This window comes from Chenopodium quinoa, unplaced genomic scaffold (genome assembly GCF_001683475.1).
Source record: "Chenopodium quinoa cultivar QQ74 unplaced genomic scaffold, ASM168347v1, whole genome shotgun sequence".
NCBI classification, from domain to species: Eukaryota; Viridiplantae; Streptophyta; class Magnoliopsida; order Caryophyllales; family Amaranthaceae; genus Chenopodium; species Chenopodium quinoa.
The window spans coordinates 3,687,077-3,705,777 of NW_018744633.1; the positions used below are offsets into that span (position 1 = coordinate 3,687,077).

At 34.2% G+C, this 18,701-nt stretch overlaps 2 protein-coding genes across 2 annotated transcripts; one reads left to right on the top strand and one right to left on the bottom strand.

Moving 5' to 3' along the window:
* Nucleotides 1-5,036: 5,036 nt before the first annotated feature.
* Nucleotides 5,037-11,505, top strand: LOC110701082 (serine carboxypeptidase-like 20). Its single transcript, XM_021878673.1, has 14 exons — nt 5,037-5,440; nt 6,260-6,423; nt 6,598-6,674; nt 7,212-7,334; nt 7,484-7,586; nt 7,737-7,774; nt 8,160-8,264; nt 9,858-9,938; nt 10,033-10,284; nt 10,431-10,496; nt 10,623-10,741; nt 10,836-10,949; nt 11,081-11,126; nt 11,227-11,505. Exons 1-14 carry the CDS (start codon nt 5,286-5,288, stop codon nt 11,308-11,310), a joined length of 1,527 nt encoding a protein of 508 aa, XP_021734365.1. The 5' UTR covers nt 5,037-5,285; the 3' UTR covers nt 11,311-11,505.
* A 140-nt stretch (nt 11,506-11,645) lies between these two features.
* Nucleotides 11,646-17,395, bottom strand: LOC110701083 (probable protein phosphatase 2C 33). The gene is made up of 6 exons (XM_021878675.1): nt 16,859-17,395; nt 16,108-16,637; nt 14,687-15,073; nt 14,487-14,604; nt 12,461-12,684; nt 11,646-12,367 (listed from the first exon to the last, which is right to left on the bottom strand). Exons 2-6 carry the CDS (start codon nt 16,357-16,359, stop codon nt 11,945-11,947), a joined length of 1,404 nt encoding a protein of 467 aa, XP_021734367.1. The 5' UTR covers nt 16,360-16,637; nt 16,859-17,395; the 3' UTR covers nt 11,646-11,944.
* Between the last annotated feature and the right edge of the window lie 1,306 nt (nt 17,396-18,701).

Sequence of the window (18,701 nt, forward strand, 5' to 3'; positions counted from 1 at the left end):
GTCGGGCCAATAACAAGTCGGGTTGAATTTGGATCATGTCAATAACAAGTCGGGTTGATTTCAGGTCCGGTTTGTAACATGTTGGGTTAAATTCGGGTCGGGTTAGGAACGGGTCGATTAGTAACAAGTCGGGTTAAATTCGGATTTTGACTGGTTAAAACGGGTTTGGGTCAATTTCGGTTCAAGTCGGGTTCGATCCAGGTCAATAATTTACGGGTTACATTCGAGTCGGGTCATCTCCAAGTCAGTTCATGTTCGGGTTTGGGTCTTATATACTCGGGTCAACTCGGGTCAAGTGTTGGTTTCAGGTTGGGTTTGGGTCATCATTTTTTCGGGTTCAGATGGGTCGGTTAATTATCGGATTTGAGTCGATATTTCGAATTGGGTCAATTTTTGACAACTCTACTCAGGTCTATACGTACTAGAATTCTCTAATAGTATGTAATAGATACTTGCTTTCAAATATTTAATGATTTTGTTGAAAATTTAAATTAAGTCTTACATGCATAAGTTTTACATAGCTTTTTTTTAAAAAAAAAAAAATATTTTTCTAGTTAATTACTGTATTTTTTTTCAATGGCCACCAATATTTGTCATAATAAATAATTTTTCATTAACCTAGGTAGCTGGATCTATCTACTCTTCCTCTTAAGTCTTAACTGTCAATCTAGCTGATTACAAAATTGCTTCTCGTCCTCGACTCAAGGTTATCACGGGCTTTTTTATGTGGCCGATGATAGGCTTAAATTGAAGATTCTCTCATCTATATAATGAATAGGATCAAGATTTCATAACATCATCATGAAACAGAAAGAGTATTTTTTTTTTTTTAGATATATGATACAGTATTAAGAAATATTGGTCGACTAACTAGCTAAACAAATACAGTATTAAGAAATATCAGTCGAGTAATTAGCTTAGCTACCTAATGTAAATAAAGAACTGATGTTTCGGCCTATGTCACGGAAGAACGAAGGTAATATAAGTCACAAGCGAGACAAACAAATTCAAAGCAAAGTCGCCTTAAATATCACGTACGAAAATGTTCCAATAACAAGGAGAAGCAAGTCGAGAAAGACAAACCTAAAAACTCATTGAAAATGTTGTGGTTCTTAGGGGTAGGGGTGTACACCGGTCCAAAACCGGACCGGACCTGGACCGGACCTGTTTGGACCGGGGACCTGAATTGGGTAATTATGAGGACCGGGGACCGGACCTGAATTAACAGGTCCGGTTCCGGGCCAGACCTGAAAAATCAGGTCCGGTCCGGGTTTGGACCTGAATGGACCTGTTTTGTGTCTTTTTCGTTTTTTTTTTTTAATACAAAACCTGTTGGACCTGCATATGGACCTGTTTTGTGATTTTTAGACCTGTTGCATAATTTAATAATTACATACAAACCAAAATTATCAATTACAAAACTACATAAAGTCTATAAAGTCCCAATTCTCAAACACCAAAAATACAAATGAGTCCACCGAAAATACAAATAAGTCCACGAAAACTCATAAAATTACATAAATTCTCTTAAGTCTCAACTCTCAACTCTCAAGTACTAGGAATACATAAATTCTCCAACGAGTTGTTTTCCCTTTGATCGCGTGATTCACACTAATGAGTCCACGAAAACAACTTCATCGTCTACATCGTTAGATTCACCACGTTGCACCTCTAAATAAAATACAATATAGAATATATTAATGATTGATAACAATGAAATAATAAATTTGGTGTAACAAAATTTCAAATACATAAAATTATTACTACCTTTCTCTATTTCCTCTAACTCTTTCAAATTTTCTTCCACATCAACAATTGGCACTTCCTTAGCTCTAAGCCAATCTTGTGTGCAAAGTAACGCTTGAACCATCTTCAATACAAAAATATTACACAAATATGTATAAACAAAGTCATATTAAGATATAAACAAACTTGATTTTATAAAATAAAAAGATAACGATGCATTACCTTAGGAGTTAAAGAACTCCGAAATGGATCTAGAGTACGACCTCCCGTACTAAAAGCAGATTCCGATGCAACGGTCGACAATGGGATGGCTAGTATGTCACGTGCCATGCGATTAAGAATCACATAACGCTGACCATTCTTACCCCACCATGTCAATGCATCTTGTTCTTCCTCCTCCCGCCCCGCTTTTAGCTTCTTATCAGGAGGCAAAGTAGATTGCAATTCTTCCATATCCTTTTCAGAAAGTGGCTGTGACGTTTGTTCAGAAAAAGAAGCAGACCGTTTGGATTGAGAGCTCTCCATCTACAATATAATTATATACAATATAAGTAATTTTAAAGTAACAATTATATACACATACCATTTTATAAAAAAATTTAAGAGCAACTTACATTGCAAGAATAAGAATCCGTGGTTCCTTGACTTCCTTCACTCCCTGCAAGAATAAAAACAAAAATAAGAACCCCTGAACTACACACAGGTTAGCCAACTTATTTAATCTTAATAATCTGAGTCCATACTTTTAGCAGCCTAGCAGGAATAAACACAAATTTTAAAGTATAAGTTAGCTTAAAAAGTGTCCATATATACACATTAGAAATATCAATACACATTAGAAATACTTTCAACTTTCTGAAATTTATGTTAAGAAAAAAATGAGAGAGGCATTGCCCACACAACACAACACAACACAACACAACCAACTTTCTGAAATTTATGTCAATACCCAGATCCACCACTGCCCACACAACACAACACAACCAGCTTCATTGGCAGCCCCACCCCTAGCCGCCTTCCCTGACACTCCAACCATGGAATCCACCCCACAATAGGTAGCTGGACAGTTGGAGACACGAGCTGCTGATTTTCTGAATTTGAGGAGTCGGCAGTAGAGCTACTTGCACGATGCAGGGAGGCACTAGAACTTGAAGAGTCTGAGAAAAGGTTGTCCTCGAGCGCAACAGACATTCTGAATCCACCCCCTACTTGAGATTGTGTTCGAATTGCAGTAAAGGGGGCATAAGGATCTCCTAGAGGAATAGCAGCCCTTGAGTGTATAGTAAAGGCAGTAGCAGCCCCCCTATTTTCCTCATTTAAGGCTGCTATGTTCTCCTCAATAAACCGAGTTGAATTGGGGTGAATGGGTGATGGTATGATTCCGGAGTGGTTGGGTCTGCTATGTTCTCACTCAACCACTCCAAAACCCCCTCCAATCCAAAACACCACCCAGCCACCCCGAAAACCCATCTCCACTCTCGGTGACCCTACCAGCCACCACGAAAACCCCATCTCCACTCCCGACAACCCCATCAACATTCACAATTTTCCATCCAGCCATCCCAAAAACCCCATCTCACCACCCCAACCCACCCCACCCCACCCCACTGCCACCCCTTAACCCCCACACACCAGAACCGTACCACCGTAACCCCACCATAACCCCACCCCAACCCACCCTACCACACAAATTTTCGCACTAAATTAATCTTAATATCAAGGAGCTCCACAAAACTATCTTTGTCATCACGTTTGAGTATGCCATCCAATTCAGCATAGAACTCCTCATTCAACATCGTAGTCTGAAGCGTAAAGTAAATAAACAAAAAAGATAAAAGGAATCGAGTAATATAGGATAGAAATCGGAACAGGGGGTACAAATACGAACCCAAAGACTAAAGTTATAACCAAAGACACTCAATTTCAGAGGCACATTCCAACTTATCATATATCAACCAAGCTAATTTCTACCTTTCTCTCAATTTCTAGTTTTGAAATCAAAATAATTGCATTTTCTCTAATTTCAAAGTCCAACCAAAAGGAGTCTAAGAAATTCAGGTACTTGACAAAAATAAACAATGCAATCATGATGAAAAACTAATTGTCCTCTGCTACAATCCCATTACCAAAACATAAAAATAAATAAATAAATAAATAAAAGGTTTGATGATGACATACAATTTTCTTCACAAATTCACACATAAATTCATGTATGTTAGCTAGGATAACAAAGTAATTTTACTATTGGAAACTTGCAGTTGATACAATTCCAGACGAACACACCAACATTTATTGACCCAACAAATTCAACATGCAAACATCAAACAATCATTAAAAGCAATTGAAAATTTGAAACAAGAATAAACATATAAATTCTCACACTTAATTTATTATTTCGAATTAAAAATACCAAAATTATAAGCAAATACTTACCAGATATTATCGGTGTGCATCGCCTGAGAGAATGAGGGAGGTGTCGGCAGTGGGCGGTGGCCGGAGCGAGTTGGGACAGCCGGACAGCCGCGTTGAGAAGTTGAGATTGAGGGAGGCTGAGAGTTTGGGCTTAGGGAGTTAGGGTTAGAACTTCAAAATATGAAATTGAAAGAGATTGAGGGAGGCAGAGAATCAGATTTTTTTTTTTTTTAATTACGATTTCCCGGGTTTCAGGTCCGGACCTGAAAACCCCGGGTTTGGACCGGGACCGGACCGGGACCGGGAACCTGGATTTTTAAGAACCGGGACCGGACCTGAATCAACAGGTCCGGGTCAGGTCCGGTCCGGTTCAGGTCGGTTCAGGTCCGGTTTCAGGTCCGGGCCAATTTTTGTACACCCCTACTTACGCCTAGTTAATCTTAGGGCCTGTACTCTTCGGCTTAATTTCAGTTCAGTTCCTAATTTCAACTCTATTCAATTTAATTCAAATACGAGCTAATAATGCTTCTTTTTAAAAATTTGTTAATGGTTTATCAATCAATATACATATTTATATTTATAATATAGAGTACATTAAACAAAATTTAAGAGAGAAATTAGAAAAGAAAATCGGAATTTGAACCGTTGGATTGAAAAAATCATATGACTATTTGACGAATAATGTATGCAAAGACAAATCAAGGGTCAAGAAATGTGTGCTTTGCATGCACTTTACCTCATTTTTTTTCTTTTTTCTTTTTTTTTTTCAAATTTTATTTTAAATTCATTTTATCTCATTCCACAGCTTTCCATAGAATATTCCTCCCTATAAAATGGACAGTTTTAGTCTTTTTCTATAAAAAAAAAATTCTCCTAATTTCTTAATATAATTTTAATTTTAATTTAATCAACAAAAAACTAAATTCTTGCCAACTTTAATCCAAAAAACCTTCATACAATCACACCCTTTCGGCTTTCGCATTTTGTCACTATCTTATGCAAACTCATTTAAAATCCAAGTATTTTAGCTTCTCTTCTTCTTTAAACTCCTCGTTTTCGTCGAACTTCTCTTTCTCTCTCTACTTTCTTTCTCTCTCTAACATTGTTTCTCCTTAGAAATAAAAGCCATGAAAATACTTGTACTATTTTGCATGGTTATTCTAATTTCCATACTTTCTAATTATGGTAATTTTATCATTATTACTGAAGCTGCTCCTCCTAATTCTCTCATTACTCAACTTCCTGGATTTTCTGCCACTTTCCCTTCTAAGCATTACTCAGGGTATGTGTTATGTGTATTTATGTCTTTTTTTCGATTTCATATTTTTCTCGTTTTGTTGTACATCTGTTAGAGATATGAGATATAATCAATATCGAAGTATATAAAACTTTTGAGAGTTTAAAAGTTTTATTATATAGTTCATCATTGGGTTATTTAAATCATAATTGTATGATTCAATGTATTTTTAGTGACATTTTAAAATGTTACAATACGAAAATTTAGTGTTTTTTTCATAACTACCGTAATTTTTCAGTAACTACCTACTCTCTTGTATTTATTTAATTAATTAATGGTTAATACTCCGTAATAAGTAATAATACATGTTCTTGGGGAGACAAGTGTGCATCAAACACTCGTTACACTCCAAATTCAATTTTTAATAATAATTTACTAGTCGAGGTTAAGTCACCAACTTATCGCATTCTTTGTCTTAATTTAAATTTCGAATTTTATTTGTATTGACGGAAAGAAAATTACCATTAATCAAATACTAGGATCATTTAATTAAAGGTAATGCTATATGTAACTATATATAAGCATTAAATACACTTGTATAAAATTAGAAATTTATGACAAAAACAAGCGCAAATTAGTGTAATAAGTGTTTATATTTTTATGATTTACGATTTTTAAATGTAAATTTAATGTTTATATGTAACCTTAAGGAATTCTTTTAATTAAAACGAGTTTTTATCTAAGATAATGTATATAATTGCATCAAAACAACTTACTACGTAATAATTTATACTCGAGCACAGCTCGAAATCGACAACTTCTATCGATGTTAGCATAATTGTGTTTCCTTGTATACAAATTAAGGTACATCACATTAGACGGACGTCAAAATAATAAAACATCACCACCAAAGAATCTATTCTATTATTTCGTGGAATCAGAAAGAAATCCAGACAAGGATGCTGTTGTATTATGGTTAAATGGTGGTCCCGGGTGTTCGAGCTTTGACGGGTTTGTTTATGAACACGGTAATTTATTACTCTCTCTGTTCCTTTTTATTATTATTACTACGAGTACGTATGTACGTAGTAATTTTATTATGTAAACTAGCTAGGAGGTGTAACTTTGTATATATAGATTTTTTAATTTGCAGGGAATAGTAATGTCATTTTCTATTCTGATTTTTTTTTTTTTTTTTGCAGGACCATTTAATTTTCAAGCTGGTAAAACCAAGAACAGCCTTCCTTTGTTGCATCCCAATCCATATAGTTGGTCCAAGGTACTAAATATTAACTATACTATACTATACTACTCCGTATGATTTTTATTGATTCTAGGCATGTTCTTGTATAAATGTGATGAAATTAAATACTCATATATAATCGTAAATTAATTGTTAGGAGATCTTTAATTAGCTAGGGATCGAAAATTCGAAACATCTAATGCATCAAAAATAATGGAAAATAAACTAGAGTTATTAATTTTAGGATAATGCTATATGCAGCCCTTAGGGCTGCATATAAGCATTTAATATATTTCCTTTTTTAGTATTAAATTGAGAATTTATCAACAATTCACGAGTAAATCGGTGTAATAATTGTATATTTATTGTCAATTCTTTCCACTTTTAGCTTCTTATATGCAACCCTTAGGGCTGCATATATATTTTTCCTTAATTTTATACTTTAATTAGATGGATAATATTTTAAAGATAATTTACAACTAATTGACCAACATTAGTTATCCTACCTTTATTTAAAATTATGGTTTAATTGCTACTCCGTAGTATAGTATATGACATATTTTTTTTTAATAGGTAGCAAGCATTATTTATTTGGACTCTCCTACGGGAGTTGGATTGTCATATTCCGAAAATCAAACCAAGTACCAAACTGGTGACGTACAAACAGCCCGTGATACTCATACTTTTCTCTTAAAGGTAACGTGATTATATTAAATTAAACTTTGTAACTTTTATAAGTACAAAGTACATAATCGGCTTGACTAGCTAGCTTTACGTGTGTTGTTTGGAAATAATTGTCACGTTAATTTTAATTCTTAATGCTTTATTTATACGATTAATTTCAGTGGTTTGAGCAATTTCCGGAATTCAATAAAAATCCATTTTACGTAGCTGGGGAATCATACGGTGGAATCTATGTTCCAACCCTTGCATCTGAAATAGTAGAAGGTAAATATGATGAACAATCATACAAGTAGTAATTATTTTTTTGTTGATTAGTCGTAATTATTATCATTGATCATCATTAAGAAGTTTCTCATTATTATTTTATCAATTTCTACCGCATATGATTCAGTTTTATCTCTTTAATTATTGCAGGGCTTAAAGCTAAAGTTAATCCCACTATCAATTTCAAGGTAATAAAGTTGTCATATCATCATTATGTGACTAACACCACTTCAATTCCAAGTGGTTGATATTAATCTCAATCATAATTATCACCAAGAAGTGGCCTAATCAATATAGTAATTTATAATACACCCGTTTTCTAGATTCAGTTGTCACGATATTAATTCAATTTACACTATGAATGTAACTATATCTTAATTTTTATACTACACCACTTCCAAGTGGGTGACATTGATCTCACTCACAAATTCACAATCATGGCCGAGAAGTGCCATATTATATTTTGCACCACGACATCATCTGTCCAAATTTAATTTACACTATCAATGTATTAGTTCAATTTACACTATCAACGTGACGATTAATTATGTTTCATTCGGCTCTTAAATGCAGGGATACGTGGTAGGAAACGGTGTAACGGCAGAACAAAAATATGATGGGAATGCTTTGTTGCCATTTGCACATGGGATGGCATTGATATCGGATGATCTTTACAGGGTAAGCCTAAAATGTACCTAATATTTACAACCCACACGACCACACCCTCATGTACATGCTAGAAAAATTAGGTGCTAAACTTTAATTGCATGTCAAAACTATGTCATTTTTATATGAATAGTTTTGATGTATGATTAAATTTGTTAAGACTTTTAAAGTTGACATGTTATATGAGTAGTTTTGACAATTTGTACTCCCTTAGATCGAACTTGAGTGACTTATTGAAAATGATAGTCAAATTTGGTAGACCATAATCATTGATAAGCCAAAAGATATAATAATATTAAACATGCAAGTATCGCTTTTGGTTCAGGTTGGTTTAAGTCGTGTCAAGTTATGAATTAATCGATTTAATTTTTTTAATGTCATTAATCATTAGTTATTATAAACTCTATATTGGATCAAATTAGATGAGGTTAAATTTATCTCTAAAATCATGTAATTTTTCAAATGCAACCTGTACTAGTCAGACTTGAATATGTTTTCAAGTGTCAAACTCGGCTATTTATCGCCTATATATGAAAGGTCGGGGGTGTCCTATCCATATTGGGGTGTCGATAATGCAAAGTTGATGGATGTATAAAGGGGTAGAAAAAGGTTAAAAAAGAGATACACAAATCTAAAAAAGAGAGTATGAAAGAATGGTTGATTGTGCTGAATTGACCCACAAGAGCAGAAATGCTACAAACCCCCAAAAAATTCTTATAGAAATTGCTGACAACTTTCACTTTCGCACTGACCTCAAAAAACTGAATTAGTTTAAGCTTTATTTTGATGACATTGGCCTCAATTGCAGAGAGGTTTAGGCCCACTACCAAGTTGTTAGATAAAAGTCCAAAATTAGTTGATAAGCATGAAATCCTGGAATTGACTTCTCTTTTAGTCGGTACAAAATTAAGATTTTTACAATTTATCAAGAAAAAGAAATATAAAGAAAATAGTACTAATATGATGTCAAATGCATTTACTTCATATTGTACTATTTAACAAACTGCTGAACTGCCTACTGATGATGTTGCCTCATCATGCATAGGATTTTGTGTGCTCAAATCTACCAGGGGTATATTGGGGATAATCTTTGCTCGACCCTTTCAAATTAGTTTGAAGGCTTATAAAAGAAAAGAGAGTTAAACACTTTAGAGGCGTTCACATTTCTACAACAATCGAGTCTTTAATGTCATTTCGAAAGAGAGGAGGTTTAGAGAATTTGTAAAGCTAGTAAAATAAGCTTGGTTAAGTTAAGTTAAGGTAGGATATGTTTTGTCATTGCACTAGTAATTGGACCAAGACTTAAGCAGGCCCAAACATAATAAATTAAGAGGAAAGTAAATTGTCAAATGGTAACTAACTTAACTACTTTTGCCTCCTTTGAGTAGCATCATATTACCTCCGTTAAATGTTATGTGCAACTTTGGAATATTTTATATCTCACAAATAATACCCCAAAGTTGCACATAACATTTAACGGAGGTAGTATTATATCACTATGGTAACATCCGATGAGATTACAGAGTAGAATGATGCAAAAATCAAAACGTTTTAATAATTACTTCGTAATGCAAGTAAAATGGTTTATGTTATGCATTATTTCAGGAGTTTACAAACAGTTGTGGATTGGACATAGAAAGTGATGGCGTTCCTGAGTGCCAGGGTTACAGAGACAAGTTATATAAGGTATAATTATGTAACATTAAGTATTTTTCTACACATTTATATTAATCAATTTGCAAATAAAATCATTCCAATTGAAATAATGTTTAACTTGCAGGCTATACAAGGTTTAAATATATATGATATTCTCGAGCCATGCTACCATAACCCGGGAAATGAGCAAACACAGAATTTGAGCTTGCCTAACAGCTTCAAACAACTAGGTGTGACAGACAAACCACATCCTGTAAGGAAAAGAATGTTCGGTCGTGCTTGGCCTTATCAAATGCTTGTCAAAGATGGCCTTGTTCCTTCATGGCCCGAGCTTAACTCCTTACAAACTGATCGTCGAGTTTCTGTTCCTTGCACTGTAAGACCCTATTCTCTAGTCACGAATCTAATGTTGTACACATGTTATGTAGGTTGTACTACGAGTACATACTAACTTATAAACTTAATGAGCAACTCTTTGACAGTACAACTTATATTAATGTGATGAAAAAAATTATTATGCAGAGTGATGAAGTTGCTGCTGCTTGGCTAAACAATGAATCAGTCAGGAAGGCGATCCATGCAAAATCGGTATGATTGTTATTTTGTTGATGTTAAAAAATGTCTTTCTTACAAAGTTTATTTTCAATTTATTAGATTACAACTTTTTTCTAATCAACTAACCTTAATAATGAAATTTTATGATGGTGTTTATAGGTAAATGAGATAGGTTCTTGGTCATTATGTATGTCATTAGTGTTTAATCATGACGCTGGAAGCATGATTAAGTACCACCGAAACCTCACTACCCAAGGTTACAGAGCACTAATATATAGGTAAATGAGATGGGTTCTTCTTGATTTAATTATGATTTGGATTATCAAAGGCTATAGATTGGTTAATAACTTTAATTTGTTTTACATTTTACAGTGGAGATCATGATTTGTGTGTTCCTTACACCGGCACACAAGCATGGACTAGTTCACTAGGGTATCAAATTTTGGATGAATGGAGACCTTGGACGTCTAATAATCAAGTAGCAGGGTAAATTTTCATATACTACGTATTTCTTTGTTTTCAATCACTTGAAGTCCGATTGATGTATTTTTCCAGCAGTAAATTTGGATTCTTTAGAATTTATGTTCATTTCTTTCGTGTATGTATATCGTTTACAGGTATGTACAAGCATACGAGCACAATCTCACCTTTATCACCATCAAGGTTAGTCGCGATCTATTTGAGCACAATCTCACCTTTACATATCCAAATTTCGTTTTTGTGACAAATTTTATCTCCTGTCCAAATTGTGTGCATGGTGCAGGGAGCAGGACACACGGTTCCAGAGTACAAGCCAAGGGAGGCATTAGATTTTTTTAGCCGTTGGTTGGAAGGAAAGTCTATTTGATGGAAACCATCAAAAACTATAGAATTTAAATTTGGGAAAAAAAAAAAGAAAAGAAACAAAGATTTTAGGATTTGTGTTTCAATGATATAGCTGCAAAACTTCACTTGGTATAAATACAAAGATGTATCCTGCAGATTGTGCCAAAGAATGTTGGTACAGTTTAAATTTCAATGAAAATCATGTGTTGCTCTATTACAATGGTGAAACTAGAAACTTTTCGATGAATACGAGAAATAAGAAAACTCCTCGGAACACAAACTCATCACATACCATATAGTCATTTATCGCTTGCTGCAATATGCAACAACAATAACATCAAACCAGGTTGTACAGTATATCAGAAGGGGCAAATTATAATCAACAAATTACAATATTTTTTTTTTAATGATTTTACAAAATTTAAGGCTAACCGACTACAGCTATAGAGGATTACTTCCCAGGACCCTAATATAACTGGGCAAGTCTATCCTGTTCAAATTACAACTTCTGTAGATAGATATAGTAACTGAGTAACTATGGAAAATTACAGGACGACAATAAATGAGCAAAGAGCAAGAGAAGAAAAATAAAAAGTTTACAGCCAAGCTGACACTCCTGCTCTTACATCGTTCAGAGCCTTCGTCTCAAAGTTTTCTTATCCTACTTTCCTGGGTGTGAACCTCGGCAGGTTCAACAGGGTATTCACCCGGGTAACACCGTCTAAGGCTGAATAGTCATCCAAAAGCATGTCATCCTCTGTAGCAACCTTTTCATCGACCTTGATAGTTTGCTGATCAACAGTGGTTGGGCCATCGGCATGCTCTTTATCAGCCCCAGCTTCAGCTGGCTCTGCTGAAATTGGATGATCTTTCTCTTTGGAAGCAAAAGCAGAAGATATGTTGTCTGTGTTTGAGTCAAGGAAAAGGCAAACCACAGCACAATCATCTGTCTTAGAAGTCGGGTATCTCATTTTCCATCCTCGGACGGCTGTTTCAACCAGAGCTCTAGCAGCAGTGGATCGTGAAGGGGCTCCCGCTACAATGTCAACCACTTCTTTGTTCGAGAGGACATCCCAAATCTGTCAGGAGTTGCAATATGGTGTATAATTAATAAAAGGTTAGAGACAAAGGAATAAAAAAGAAAAGTGGTTGGTATTGAACACAAGTCATACCCCATCAGTAGCCAAAACAATGAATTCATCCTTCTCAGTGAGGCGCCTATATGATATGTCTGGCACCGCTATAAGGCCAAAATCCTTTAGGCAGAAGTCTCCAAATGCTCGTGCCATGGCAAGGCCCGGTGAATCATTGTTTGGCAGCCAAACCCGAGCAACATCAGGTTCATCTTGAAGTGCAAATACACGACCTCTACATTTCTTAATTCTCTCTGCTTCCGCTGAAATGAAGAAAAATAAAAACATGATGAACAACAAAAACTTCAAGAAATGCTGCAATACGCTAAATTTCAAAGGTACAGTAAGCCTATAGTGAAAGACTTCCACAACAAAAGCCAAAGAAACTAGGAAACAATCATGTTTGGCACTCTGCAATGTCCAAAACACATGCATATCCTATCTTAAATTGGAGCCACATCACACAGGCTCCTCCCCCCTCTCCGTCTTTGTTATTGCCAAATTATAAAGCAAATGGCAACTAAATTATCACCCGGTGTCATCCTACACAAAAATGCATAAAGAAGGCTCCTTTGCAGTCCTTATACTGCTTAAAGCTGTACAAGTAATATAACAGATACAAGCTACTTTCAAATTCAAATATCAATGTTTTGCAATAAACTAATTAAATGCATGGTCCTAATTGGTCTGATGATTTGAGGAATTGCAGCTCCTAGACTTCTATCCAGTTCTCTTGGCAATTTTTTTTTTCTTCAAAAAACGATTCCTAAACAGGTGCATAGTTAATAGAAAATCTAATGCACACAAGCAGCTCGCTCCACTAGACATGTTCATTGAAACCATCACTGAAAAAACACTATTATTGTCTTCTAAATGGGGAGCAAAGCATCAGCATCAGGGTAGTACAACCATATAGAGAACTGCGATCAGCTCAGAAAACACTAAGGTATTTGCCAAAACACCAAAAAATTGTTTGAGTTCTATAAGTTCTATAACAGCTTAAGACTGCGTACTGGGTTCCACAGCTTTATTCTTAAAAACTCCAAGTGTCGGATGACAAACTTTAACTGACAAGTGTCAGTGGCTCCAACGGTGGATTTTGTTGATCAAATATAATTTGTAGCTAATAAATAGCTATATAAAAATGTGACTGATATAAAACAAATACTTAACTAAAAGAATGATTTCAAGGGTAGATAATATTAAAAATAGGCATCATCAAAGAGAAAGCAGAAAAATAAATCAGCAAGAATTACTATTCTGGTTTCTGGACCACAAAAAATCACCACACTATCTCAACAACTGCCTAACCAAATCCATCATAGGTAGAAGCCATGTTCACTATGTTGAAGATATTGTAAAATATTTATACTCCGTATGGTTTATTACAATGAAATCAACTCATCCACATGTTCATTAACACTAAAGTCAACCCATTTCAATAATTCACAGCATTACTAAGCTGAAAACCCATGTATTACATCAATAAAAAGAGAGGCAGAGATAAAACAAAAGCATACATCCTAGACATTTACACTATTTAGAAAGTGATAGCATCCATTCAAGATAACAAAGTTACACAAAAAAGAAACTGTGCCACAGAGCATTAAGCTATTCAGAAAACAATGCCAAAATCAAGGTACAAATTAACATTTCTAGCGAAACATTAAATTAAAAACCATATCAAAAAACATTTATCTTGAGAGACAGTTCACCGTTCCACCAGGAGAGAACCTCAACAACAGAAATTACTTATCAGAGTTATCACATATCTCATGGACTAGATAGTGAAAGAAAGCAGTAGCAAAGTTCAAATGGATCCATATCAAACAAAATACCAGCAACTGAAGAATCTCTTAGGATTAAAGAACATCATGAACAATGCAAGCGTTTAATTGATAAAGCATGTGTTTTGTTGCTAAGATATACAGTAACAAACAGCAGTGAAAGAGCACACGTTACTGCTTCTAAATAGAGATGCATGCTTTCTTAAATCAAAATTATAGGCATAGCATACAGGCAGGCATTATTTTTTAAAAAAATGAGCCATGAAGGAGAAACAAACCTGGCAGATTTGGTTTAAGATCCACAGTCAACTGCACAGCAACTAGAGTATTGTCATCATCTCTGGTCCCTAGCACCGCTCTCGAGTCACCAACATTTCCAATAACAAGGTCTTGCCCCTAATCATGGTCAATTGCTCACTTAAGCAACTTATTTATATAAAAAATCCTACAAGTATCAAATAAAATTTTGTCCACAAACCTGCTTTATAAATGTCACTGCTGTAGTTCCACTACAAAAGCAATCAACACTTGTGTGTACTCTTAATTCCCGGTCCATTATTCTGAAAGCTTTTAGAAATGATTCTTTCAGGATCTGGTAAATTTCTGGGTCTTTCTCTGTTTCTTCAAGATCAACAGAGACCCTGGAATCTTCATCAGCAGATATAAATGAAGTATCTTCTGAATTCATGCTGCTAGAGTTAAGACTGATCTCTCTGAGAACTTCTTCACTTTTTGCATTCACTTCCCACTGAGCATGTAGCTTCTGAGGAAGGGAATCCCTTACTTTCCTAGCAACCATATGGCCATATGGTCCATGGCCATCAAAAACCCCACAAAAAATAGTATCATTTCTTGAGCAAAAGTTCTGCAAAAAAGGATAATATTAAGTAATAAGCAAAGGTAGCTCGTTAACTTTACAGGAACATAATCAATTCTCAAACACATACAGAAGAGCTCTAAGTCCAGAGGGAAAGAGCAATATCTCAAAGGAATCTCCTTTCACATTATGACATAGAAGAAGAAGAAATTGAAAAACACTAGGAAAGACTGTGCAAAGGAGACAGAGACATTAGAAAATAGAGTGTTGGTCCAGACATCTAGTCAGATGCAAATCAATTCAGGATGTCACATCGCAGTCAAACTACCAATCATACAAGTCAATTTTACTTAATATGCAGTAGTCGCCAATAATCATTCTCTACAATGAAATATCATGCACTAGAGTTTCAATGGCAAACGGATATAGCAGATTACCTATATCAAAATGCATGTTGGATAAGGATGAATATAGTTATTTCTTATCTATTATTGAGGAAAAACTGGATAAGAATGAAACTAGCTGAGAAAACAAAATTGGACAAGGAATTATAGGATAATACAAAAAATACCAAATGAATACAAAAAGGAATGCATACTAAACAATAGATAATGAAAAAATCATTACTCAAACACAATATAAAGCTTAAATAGAGAAGGTGATGTTTCAACCAGAATAATGATAAATTTATTTTAATAAACCCATTTGAACAAGAACAAGGCCTAAAAATTAATTAGTTTTAAAACATTGGAGAGGGCCATAGCAAAGAGCTAATTATGCCAGGTGATAAAAGTTAATGAGCAAATTATAAGAAGCCAAACACAAATGGTCATTCCAGATGTCTACAGCTCGGATTTCGAAACAACCAATCATACATTATTATCCCACTTCTAATTTCATTACTACGTACATAATCTACTTATCCATAAAGGCATAAATTCACTTTCACCTATCAAAATCAAATGTTACAGGAAATCAGAAACACATAATCAATAGTAATCACAATCAACATCTCATAACATCAAATTGTAGCAAAACACAAAGATGCATAAACATAAACAAAATTGGATTAAAAACCTCACCTCCCAAACAATCATAGCATCCTGGTTGGTCCCCTTCTTCCCCTGCTGAGTAAACAAAGAGGCAACCTCGGTGGAACCATTAAAGAACAACCGGCCGGGGATCTTGTACAGGTACTCATCCTTCCTATGATCAAAGGAATTACCCCGAGACCCGAATCGTTTCTTGGCATTCTTCTTCCTCCTAACCCCTAAACCCGCGGACGGAGAACCGGGGAGAGGGCTCCTGCTTTCCGCAGATAAGCAGGACCCCATTCTCAGGGCCCTGATTATATTTAGTAAGCACTCCAGACCAGCTACACAATCACACCCTCTACATTCAATTGAGGGATCCGTCACTGCTATTGTTACAAAATGACCCTCTATTTTTACTTTCTAATCAAATTCCAAACTATGAATTTATGAATTCAAATCAAATTCAACCCCAACAATTACAAACCAAACTATACAATCAAATCAACCACTATAACTTTAGCATATGCTTTGATTCTTCATTTACACCCAATGAATTACGAATTTATACTCCCAAATTCCTGAAAATAATAATAACAATTATAACATTAACAATAATCAGAGAATCATAAACTTCTACCAAAAGAGAAGAATAAAAATAAATTAAAAAATCCCTCTATATTTCTCTTCCTTTATTCCCACAACACAAAAAATTGCATAAAGTAAGAGATCTAAAAAATCACTAAAAATCAATTTCACTTTTTTTATTTTTCCAATTGAAATGTTAGAGTGAAGCACCTACTTTTTCAGAAGCGCCACCATTCCATTCCACCAAATTCTTCACAAAAAAGCGACGAATTTTCTTCACCAATTTTTCGAATCAAATTCGAAACCCTAACTTCCGATAATCTCTCTTAACAATTAATCCCACTTAATTAATGATCATGAAACCTCCCAATGAAGCATTAATTCATTAAACCTCTTTAAACACGGATCAATTAATGTTTAAGAGAGAGATTAAAAAAATCAATTGAAATTTCAGCACAAAAAATTCAGAGCTCAGAACTTGCAGCGAAATCAACAAGAGTTCATGGAGCACGAAAAAGGAGAAAACAAAAATTGGTAATTCGAAGAAAATAATAAAAATGGTGAAGAAAAAATTGCTGAAAATTCAATGAAAAATGGAGATTAGAGGAGAGAGAAAATCGCAACAACCCAAAAAACAGTGATCAGAAGAGAAGGCAAAATTAGAATATATGAAGAAAGAGAGAGAAGGAAGGAGGAGGAAGAAGAAAGGAGGTTTCTCTCTCTAGAAATATTTTTTTTTTGCTATCTCTCTATTTTCACCACCATGGAAAATGTTTTTATATAACATTTTAAGAAAATATATTTATTTATCCAAAACTTATTTAACAATAAATATATATTTTTTGGTAATAAGAGTGTATGTGGATGGAAAATGAGTTAAATCAAATTAATAAAATTGATGAATAATTTTATGATTTTTATTATTATTATTACGATCTTGCTAACGAGCGTCCCGGGACGTTAGATAAGGATAAATTATATTGGTTGAAATGGTATTAAGTTAGGAATTCATGACAAAATCACGCGTCGTTCGGTGTAATTAATGTTAATTTTACTCTAATATTTGCACTTAAATTCTCTTATCTAACGCCCCGGGGGCGCTCATTAGCTTTTGCCTTATTCTTATTATTGTATGTAGAGAGAAAAATAATACAGTAAAGTAAAGATTTTTATTATTATTATTATTTTATTATTGAGCTGTAATGGGAAGAACCTGAAAAACTGAAAAAACGTGTATTTCAATTTGTAAGGTTTATATTGTGTGAATGAGTTGAAAATTTGTTACAACATGATAAATTCTTACCAAGTATAAAAAGTGGTTTCAACACGATTTATTTCAGGTTCTATACATTTTACTTTGAACTGCGACGTGTAAATCTAACCGTCTTATCTAATTATGAAGCATTTTGCATCTTTTTTTTTCCTCAAAGAAACATGTTACCCTTGTTTTTCTAACGGCCTTTATACATATGAGTCATGTAACTAATGTAAGATAGTCTACTAAAACATATGAAGATTCAACTGTAGTTTTTGTTACAATTACAAATAATGATATGTAAATAATATCAAGAATTATTGCCAAGCAATGCCAATTTGGTAAAATAAGAGTAACATATAATTCTATTTGATAATGTACCATGAATTTCTAGCAAATAACTTTGCTATACAAGTTTGATAAAAAATTTGATACTCCATTTATTTCCCTCAAGTTACACTTTTCTCTACATTTAAACCAAGGAAAATAATGACAAGATGAATAGAGAAATGAAACTATTAGAGGGTCCACAAGTATATGATAAATTATTATAAATCTTCCTAGTGTTACCATAATTAATTTAGCAACACCATCAACAATTAGCTCAGCTAAGATGTGCTAATGTAATTGACATATTGAATAATTTATTATGCATTTTATACATACAACAATTAGCTAAGCTATGTTGTGTGATTTTAACATCATAAATCTTATAAGATATTCACTTCCTTGAGGTCGAGTTCATGGATTAGTGATATCGCTATCCATCTCATATTTCGGAAAGTTCATTGGTAGTTTGCAA

Coding starts and splice junctions, on each gene's coding strand:
- LOC110701082 (XM_021878673.1), top strand. CDS start 5,286: ATGAAAATACTTGTACTATTTTGCATGGTTATTCTAATTTCCATACTT. Junction 5,441..6,259: donor CCTTCTAAGCATTACTCAGG/GTATGTGTTATG, acceptor ATACAAATTAAG/GTACATCACATTAGACGGAC. Junction 10,742..10,835: donor TACAGAGCACTAATATATAG/GTAAATGAGATG, acceptor TACATTTTACAG/TGGAGATCATGATTTGTGTG.
- LOC110701083 (XM_021878675.1), bottom strand. CDS start 16,359: ATGGGGTCCTGCTTATCTGCGGAAAGCAGGAGCCCTCTCCCCGGTTCT. Junction 14,605..14,686: donor CAGTGACATTTATAAAGCAG/GTTTGTGGACAA, acceptor GACCATGATTAG/GGGCAAGACCTTGTTATTGG. Junction 12,685..14,486: donor TCTTAAACCAAATCTGCCAG/GTTTGTTTCTCC, acceptor TCTTCATTTCAG/CGGAAGCAGAGAGAATTAAG.